Source organism: Olea europaea, unplaced genomic scaffold (assembly GCF_002742605.1).
Source record: "Olea europaea var. sylvestris unplaced genomic scaffold, O_europaea_v1 scaffold1279, whole genome shotgun sequence".
Lineage (NCBI taxonomy): Eukaryota > Viridiplantae > Streptophyta > Magnoliopsida > Lamiales > Oleaceae > Olea > Olea europaea.
The window spans coordinates 102,196-112,528 of NW_019230245.1; the positions used below are offsets into that span (position 1 = coordinate 102,196).

At 33.3% G+C, this 10,333-nt stretch overlaps 1 protein-coding gene across 1 annotated transcript; it reads right to left on the reverse strand.

Moving 5' to 3' along the window:
* Positions 1 to 6,240: 6,240 nt before the first annotated feature.
* LOC111374709 (protein BIG GRAIN 1-like A) lies at positions 6,241 to 8,027 on the reverse strand. Its single transcript, XM_022997425.1, has one exon. It carries the CDS (start codon positions 7,688 to 7,690, stop codon positions 6,377 to 6,379), a length of 1,314 nt encoding a protein of 437 aa, XP_022853193.1. The 5' UTR covers positions 7,691 to 8,027; the 3' UTR covers positions 6,241 to 6,376.
* Between the last annotated feature and the right edge of the window lie 2,306 nt (positions 8,028 to 10,333).

Sequence of the window (10,333 nt, forward strand, 5' to 3'; positions counted from 1 at the left end):
CCATATTAATCACTAAATGGTCCAACTAACCAAATAATCATCCAACCCAAACCCGAGCCATCAAAAAGTATAGTTTTTCTCTGAGCCGAGCCAAGTCCATGGTGTCGATAAATAATCCGACAACTGTTTTAAATCATCGCCCGGATTATTGGGTATCAAAAAACCCAACAATCTCCACCTTGATGTCCAATAATCTGGAAGCAACCAAAACACACAGTTTATACTTGCACAATCAAGGTAATACAATAAAATTGGAATCACAGACCTTACCTCTTGTTTTGAACCAAAACACATATCATACTTGCTCCATGTACTCACCAAGGCTAAGGTCAAGAATACCCAAGTAGAAACAAGTATTCACAGTGAACAAACAATCGTGCGATGAAGATATATATAGGATAACACACATAGAGATCTTTTCAAAACCACGTTCACACAGAACCACAGATTAACACTTAGTTAATCAACACACGATCATGCACATATACAACAAATGCATAAATGACCCATGAAAAATCTCACTACACTTATCCTATCCCATTCCGTGTTACTCCCATCTCGAGAACACATATCTCCTCTCATCGCCCACCATGCTCACTAAACCAATCACTTAACTCATGTCTAACTGACAAATCACAATAGATCCTAAGCTCTCGGGATAATCCTCTATCACCACATCACTTCTCCCAACCTACGTGAATAATGGGACTCCACCTTACAGAAGTGATAGAAGTGCCTCTCACACTCCACCTGTACATGGCCTCTTTCACAGATAAAGAATTCTACACATTTGATCACATCTCCATTCGTGATCTAAATGTCACACTCTACATCCCTCGTGCATATCACCAATGCACCTCTAGGCATCTATACTCCACCTTACCAAAAGACATTTAACTCACTGCTAATGCATCTCAAACTCACTATGGCAAAACAACACCTTTCGGTGACCACAAAGATTACTCCAATTACCAAAGCTCTAAAAAATCCACAAAGAAAATGGCGAAGGTAGCACTCACAAAGAAAATCGAAGGAAGAGTCGGTTACTTCACAACACTCACAAAGGAGGCTCACAAAGATAAAGAAGGTAACCCTAACATAGATGCCTCATGTAATTTCACAAACCACACATGCTCACAAAGATAAAGGAAAGAAACGGCTGCCCAACTTTCTTCTCACTACCACACTCTTACACCACTCACAGAGCAAATAGAGTACGCCACAAAATTTAACCCACTATGCATGTAAACATATTACACAAAGTAATAAGTTACTCTAATTCATGCAATTACACACATCAAACATATTGAAAGTGTAACATCAACATTGCAACATAATTAAGTGATCATATACATGCAGAAAGGATTACACACAGATGTAATGCAAGAACCATGTTTATTCTCTCAATAAACCTCACTAGGATCACTACTCGACCCTAAAGTCACATTCGCCTTATCTCTATCCTCATCTTTCCTTTTATTATCATCCTAGGACAAACTCTTTCAACTATATCCAAATTTTACCACAATTAAAATATATGTTATTTTTCGCACTTACCTTAAACCTACATTTGCCACCAATGCCAAATAATGACCACAAGTAAAGTATGAACAAAATTCACTTAGAATAGTCCAGTAAACTTTTCTAAGGCCAAATTCAATTATAATAATGTAGAAAAATTGACAGCAAATTCACAAAGAATTTAAGGCAAATAATTCCTAGGTCTAACAACAGGCAATGTTACCCCTTCATGGTAACCCCAAAACTAATGTTACCCTACACGATGACCTGTAATGCAAAAAATAAATTACTCTACACATTTATTTCAACTGTAATAATAAAAAGTAAAGAATACGATACTGAGCGGACCACGTCTGAAGGTCCGTAAATATCGAGAGACGTGAATTCACCACTTCAGGACTATCACTCTTCATCCTAAAGTCAACAGCAATCACAGCAACATGAAAACAACACCCAACACCCGAGCATCCAAAGGCAAAATCGTCCAACTTTTACTGTATCACTCCAAACTAAAATCCGACAATACTGCAAGGTCCGTCTCATCTCCAGCAACATTTTGTCTGAAGACATCATCTCCAGAATCAGCAAGACGTGCCCTCACGCGCCATGAACGGAATACCACGTGCCGATGGTCGTCGGCCATGCGCCGGCGGCGCCCCAACCTTTCTGAATCGTCTCCACCTGCATAGTCCAATGGTGGTGTCCGTTTCTCCAAACAGTTTTTGGTTTCATCAGAATACGCCAAAACATATACGGTAGAAAATTGAAAAAATCCCAGAAAACTGTTCAGTTTTTCTGCCTGTTTTTCAGTCCGATTTCTGGCCACTTCCAACCCCTTTTTAGCCCTAAAAATCACAGATTTATCAACAACACAAGCTCTGATATCATTTGTAGCTAAAATCCCTCGATAAATCTTCATTCTGGGCTCAAAAAATAATCAAACGAACACCGATTTATCTCGGCTCGACCCGAGACTTTCGCCTTATACTTTGGACTACCCAAACTCTCTCAAACCCCACAAAGGAGAAGGGTGGTGGTGTTAGCAATCCACAAGGGTATGGACAGGAAGAAGAAGATATCACAATGGTTGAATCTTACTCACAACTTCACATGGCTTCCCTCTTTCTCGGTTGCCTCTCTTCTCTCAACTCTCCTCTCTATTGCTACAACACACACACCAAAACGATTGGGAGATAACTACATATATATAGGTTAGTTTAGATCACTCCAATTGGGCCTAAGATTCACTAAGAGGGTACCAATTAATCTAAACTAATGGGCCAATTTTCAACTCCATATTAATCACTAAATGGTCCAACTAACCAAATAATCATCCAACCCAAACCTGAGCCATCCAAAAGTATAATTCGTCTCCGAGCCAGGCCAAGTCCATGGTATCGATAAATAATCCGACAACTGTTTTAAATCATCGCTCGGATTATTGGGTATCAAAAAATCCAACACATTTCTATTTTGTTTATGGATTTTTCCTTCACAAATATTTTATTTTATTTTCCAATAATTATCGACATGGAAAGCTGACTCATATAAGTAAAAAATTTTGGAATGGAAATTTCTAAAGTTTGGAGAGCAATGGATTAATTTGTAAAGATTGAACTGACTCTGATTGAAGATTCAAAAATCTAGTGTGAACTAAGCCGCTTTGCTTTGAGAGCTCAATGCAGTTCTAATCGCTCAAAAATACTTTGAGAATGAGCGCATTGGGAACGAACCACGATGTCCCTACTCAGCTTGACATAAATAAATTCATTTATTTTGTAACAATGTAATGACAAATAAAGGTCTTGAAATTAAGATATAGACTATGTTATGTATAAAATTCTACAATTCAAACTTCTAAGTACGGTATCTTAGTACATTACGATCTCGAGACACTTGATTATTTTCCAACACAACCTGAGTTTTGACATATATATCCTATATTTTTTATATTTAGCCACTGTTTAGGAAGAACTATGGGCCTGTTCAGTAATAAGTATGAGAATTGATTTTTTGACCATTAGAGAGAAAAGTGAGTCCAAACTGTAAATGAATAAGTAAACAAATGACAGCTGAAATAGTGAAATAACAGTCAAAATCAAATTTTTGATTTTTTTGTGAAAAATTATTACCAAATAGGGGCTAAAATTCATATTTTAAGGTAAATTAAAGTCAATAATTGATTTTAACTAGGTATTTTTTGAGATTCATAATTTTTTAACCATGTATTTCATCAACATTTATTAAAATTTACTAAAATATGATTTTAATCCCATCAAAACGGGGCTTATTGTGAATAAAAAACCAGAAAACGTTTAAAGAAGGTGTGAACCGAAGAAAGAAGGTTAGCATGCAATTGGTCCACTTTCAACAGTTGATGACCTAACAAAAAACTTTTGTGTAGAGCCATTTAGGTTGCATGCGTAAAGTATATATATGAAATTAATTAAGGCCAAAACCCTAATTAATTAAGATTATAAAGAAGAGCATTATACCTAAATGTGAACTTTTGATAAATAATTAATTCGTATAAATTAAGAGTGCTTTGATTTTTAATGTAAACATCGTACTTTGACACCTACGTTACTTCATTTGATTCCTCCTTTTCTGGACCATCCTAAGCCTTTAAAACATTCCAATTACATAGGATAGGATAGCCTTTTCTTTTCCTATAGTTCAACACTTGGAAGGGGCATGCATTCCTTTTAGTTTTGTTAATCTCTTAATTATATTAAGTCCATGTTTGGCATGGATTATAATTTAAATTTTAATCATATATGACATGTGATCCACAACTTTTTCAATCGCACATTTCATCAATTTTTATTAAAATTCATTAAAAATCTTATTTTAATCCCCACTAAACAAGGGCTAAGAACTTGTTTGATATGTATATTTTTAGAATAGATTATGTGGAAAGTGATTTTTTTATATCGTGTTTAAAAGTGCTACGGAAAAAGTCATAGGTTCACGAGTAAAATTATTTTCAAGGAAAGAATGGGGTTGAAAATAACATTTGGGAAAAAAAATGAATTTTAAAGAATTCATATCGAATCGGGACTAAAAGCATATTGGGTACGTAGTATCCTTAGATTCTGAACTAGGTAGAATAGTTGATTATCACTTCTCTTTAAAATGTTTAGTAAGTTAAAATCTACACTATCGACTGATACGTATATCTCTCAACAATACAATATACAATATGTTAACTTTTTCATTCGTTAATGTTTACAATCTATTATACTAACTGGTTAATTAGCTTAACATATCTTTAGGAAAAAAAATGTATTTTTCAACAGTATTTTAATCACATATTTTTCAATAAAATAATATTACTCGCAAATTCAAAAAAAATTCTTATTATTTACCCACACATTTTCCATTAATACACTATTCAAAAATTCATTATTTTCCCCAAAATTGGGCTCCAAGAAGGGCTTAGTATCGTTCTATTAAGAGCTCTACACTTACTCGAGTTTTATAGTGAAATAGTAGATTTACGAGGTGCATATATTTGAGTTGTATAACATTATTCAGTTGTATTTTTAGTAAAATAATGAAGGATATCCTATTAGCAAAAAAATGAATGGAAGGAGTTCAGTTATATATGTTGATCAAGTCGATCAAATTTATGAATAACTTGATTCTCACTCAAATTAACATAAAGCACAAGGGAAAAATAAAAATAAAAAATCAGCACATCAGTGAAGCAACAACTACCAACTAATTATTTATTTGGGCCCATGAAGATATAATGTTTCCCTTCATGTGATTTTGTTTACTTATTTTGTATATTACACAAGCATTTAATAATTCTTATATATAATTAAATTATATTCTAATTCGAGCTGCCCCTGTTCATACTCATAGTAAGAAGAAGGTGCATAGCGCTTTTTACATTAGATCTTCGTAATTTTAAATGAATGCCATAATTGATAGCCAGTCCCGCGAGTTAAATTTCGCCTGTCGCCTTACCTCTTGGTAGGGACGGCACTCCCTCGCTAAGTCAAAATATATAGTGCATTAATTAATTACTTGTAATTTACATATATATATATATATATTGTTGTTCGATTAGTGATTATTTCTTGTACAATACATTTATAAGATATGTTGGAAAATTGTTCCACGCTAATTAGTAAAAGATTAATTTGCCCACCCAACAAAGATCTAAAGATAGATTTTGGTGTCCCAATCTTTTGGAGACCAGCCAGCCAGCCATCCATCCATCTTTGATTTATTGCTCCTTATCTTCACAATTCTTCATTTGACCTTTTGTTACCACCACCTAAAGGTTGAAACTAATTACTAAATAAATTATTTTACAAAATTGAATTTCGAATTCAACATAACATTAATTTCATATTTATGGTGAAAATGTTTAGCTACATCTTGAACTTGAATCAAAATAGACCCCACAGTTCAAGAAAAAGTAAAATCTCTCTCTCTCTCTCTCTCTCTCTCTCTCTCTCTCTCACACACACACACACACACAATAATGTGGGTTGAGATGTAAAGAAGATCTGCCTTTGCTTTGTTTTCACTTCTCATCATCTTGGGTGTGAAATCTATCTCATATCCTTCACTTTCTTCAACTTGTTACACAAATATGTATGTTCGACTAAACAAACATCTCTTGTACACATCTTCTTTACGCATATTGGAATAACGATATCCATTTCAAAAGAAGAGAGGAGAAATGGATTCAAAGATTAAGTATATTACAAAAAGAAATACAATTTCTTTTGATTTAATTAGTAAACCCCCAAGCCAATAACATAATAAAAAAGTACGAATACTCCTAGGACTTATTATTTTCTTCATTTTTTTTTAATTTTTTTTTTTTTTTGGGTGATTACAATATCAAGCCATTTGCAATAGCTCGATTTTTATCAAGACGAGTAGTTTCATACACTGGTAATCCTTCTCTATACCTCTCCATTCCAATGGCTGAAAGATTATTGAGCTCGAAAAGCTCCGAACTTGCACAACTTGCATCATCCTCATCCTCATCTTCCTCTAAATCTTCGTCTTGATTATCAAAAACTTGATTTTTGACATGGGGTCTTTCCAGCTCAAATTCAGTCTCCACCTTCTTCTGATAATTCCTCAACAAATCCCTTGCAGCGTCTTCGACTCGACGATTCTTCTCCATAAGATGCACCATCAGCTCGTCGTTAATAGAACTTGTGATTCTACTTTTTATAGGCTCCAACTTTTGTTTATCTTCGTGTAAAGATTTGTGCCCACATGGCTGACAATCTTCATCAACAATTTCACTTACAGGATAAAATCTGACCGATCTTTTCGTCCCATTACTCGATTTTCCCCTTGAAGATGGAGTCTTGCTTAAACATGATCTCGAAAACGAAGAGGCTGATGAACATGTCGATGCATTCGCAGACTTCACAGTCGAAGAATGATCATCATAAGCTCCATTTGATGAAATCTTGGATTTCTTAGCATTTGATGCAGTGAAAAGTGAATTCAAAAAGCTTGCAAGTCTTCCTCCAGGGGAAATTGGCTGCTTAACTTTTTTCAAATCCCCATAAATTTTCAAAGCTTTAGATTTTGTTTTCATAAATCCTCCTTCATTCTTATGCTTTTGATGACAAGTATTATCATCAAACACTTTATCATACTTGCCGATTTTTTCTTTCTCAGAAGCCATAACGCTTGTTCGAATTGGTTTAGGCCTTTGCAAGCCATAACAAGAGGTTCTTGATGAAACCACATGAACAGATTCAGCTTCTGAGGATGAAAATCCACCTCCACAACTCGAATCCGAAGAACTCGAACTCGATTTCAAGAACAAAGAGTTCCCAATATTGCCACTCTCTTTTCTTGATTTTCTATCAAAATCAACCATGGATTTTCTCCTATCAACCGCTTTTTCACTCACCTTTTTCTCCATCCATTTCTCTATCATGCAAACTCTTTGAAAATTTGCCATTTCTTCCTTGCTTTGAAAGCCCACAAGATCATTCTGTTTCTTCTTCATGGTTTCTTTGTACGATACTAATTCCTCTTCGCCCTCGTCGATCGAACGATAAATAGCATCAAGAAGTGTGGAAGAAAAAGAAGGGTTTGAGTTAGAATGTGAATGTGAATACGAATATGAGTATGAATTAATTTCTCTCCCTTTTCTGTAACCTGCGTAACCCTCCATGAATATTAGTTTTTATAGTAAAGAAAAGGAGTATTGAGGAACACAAGGAGGAGTTGGAAATGATAACGAAGTCTCTTTATTGTCTGCTTTGAAAGAGTCAAAAGCTGCAAGAAAAGAGATTAATGGAGGGAAACACTATCATGTGAAGAACAATTAATAAGAACCCTATACAGATTACACAGTTCAATTTAACAGAAGGAACAGAGACTTTGGTGCTGGAGTGTGATTCCATGTCTGTTTGCCATGATGAGTGAAATAGCAACACTTGAGACAACACTCATTGAAGTGAAGAGAGAGAGAAGAGAGGAGAGAGATAGAGAGAGTTGTATTTTTTCCTTTCACTTGTGCTTTATATTGGACTTTCTAGGGTATGGATGGTTGGTACAGGCTGGAGAAATTGATGACATGGTTTTCATTTTTTTATTTTATTTTATTTTCAACATTCAAGTATTTTAGAGCTTTGGGGTACGTCCTTGACATGTTAAAAAAGAGTCAATATTTGTTATCGTGAACTCTTGTCCTTTTACTGTCTTTTCAGTATATTTTTGAGTTTAGCTCTTCTTTGCTAATAGGAAGACGACAAAACATTGTGTTAAGATATCAAAAAAATATATAACAATGCCCTGCGTACAGGGCACTGTTTTACAGGAGTTTACAAGCCTCCCCACTGTAGCGGCAAGTAGGTCCCATTGACCTGCATTAAAAAAAATGTGCAAGCCCTGTCCTTGTGTCTGCCCTGACCAATCTCTGTAATTGCCTCCTGTACGTGAAGCGTGATTCAAAGTTTCTTAATAAAGTTAGCATTTAAATTGAAACTCAAAGTTTTAGAGGTTTCAATATTTGGGCGAAGTGACAATGTTTTCTTCCTATAGACAGAGTAACGCAGGACCAGTTGGTAGCAGGAAATTTTTTCATCCTTACTTAATTCCTTCATTTAGTGACACTTTGTTTGATTTGATAATCACTTTTACCCAATAACTATGCCATTTCATTTATTATACATTTATTTAGTTTTCTTTATTATTATTATTATTATTATTATTATTATTATTATTATTTTGGCTAAATCAAGTATCGAAAATAAAAAGATGTGTGTGAAGTTTTTAGTCACTTAATTTACCCCCTCTTCCACGCCACCACAAAAAAAAAAATAGAAAATAAAAAATAAAAAAATTGAAAATACACCCTCTTACTGAAAAAAGAGTGCGATAGAATGTTATATATATATATAGTCCCCCCAAAAAAAAATATTTGAATCTAGAAAACAAGCATTAATGTACAAAATGAAAAGACAGGTTTTATTAACACTAGTCAAAGTTGAAGGTGCATTGCACGTTATTCTAAACTACTTTATAAGTTATGTAAAAGTAATATTTGGTACGTTGGAGGATTTGCTGAGTTTCGAACAAATTAAAGAAAATAAAATTTAACATAGAAATTTAAGAAAAGAAAATTGTACTCTCAAAACTCAATTTTTATGATTCAAATTTTTTATAATGATGAAATAATATAAATGAGCAATTTTTTTATATTACATTTGATACATAAAAATTAATTGTTAATACATAAATTTAAACACTCATTAAAATTTTTAGACACATCAATATTAATCAATTCATCTATAATAACTCTAGATTCATATATAATTCAAGATTCATCAAGTGAAAATTCATTGAATCTAGATTAATATGAACGTTAATTAATTAAAAATTAAAAACACAAATTTCATAAACCACAATAATTATGTAGTATTTATTACATATCGAAAAACGAAAAGTAATGTATTATTGAAATAATTGAATTGTAGGAGGGTTAAAATCGTCCAAAAAATGATTTTTCCCTTTAATATATTATAGATTATGTAGCTTAGCTTAATACAAGGGAACAATACATTTTTAAGGCGTTTGAAATATACAATTTCAAAAACTAAGAAATACATTTTACAATTTCAAAAGTCATGTCATAAAAAAAATTTATTAATTAAATAAATAATATATTAAGGTCATAATATTATGCATTTTATAGTCATAGTTACGTACTGGTCATAATTACAGAACATCACAATCACAAATTACAAATTTTATAGTTCACAACTTTTTTATTGGTCACAAATTATTATATTAATCGATCATATATAATTTCCCGATCACTTATCACAAATTTCATATGTCACAACTTATTTATCAGACACTAATTATGTTAAACATCATTTCTTGATCACAAGTCACAAATTTTATATATCACAAATTATTTCTTGATCACAAATTATCAAATTAATTTGTCACGATTATAAATTTAGTCTCATTCTCACATTTTTTATGTCACGTTGTTTATTAATCACTAATTACCCATTTATCGATCATATTATGTATTGATCACAAATTAACGAATTTATTAGCCACAATTATCCAAATAATTGGTTAGACTCTTCATCCTATTTACCCTACTGTACCACCACCGATGCCAACACCACCTTCACACCACCATTTGCAAAACCATATCAACCCACATCTAACAAATTAGAAACTTGCCCCTACTCACCCAAATCTTGTAGGACTACTACCTAATACCCTTAATGCAATGTACCATCGATCATCCATTCTACCGTAAATATTCTTCACCTTGTCGACTAGTACTCCTTTA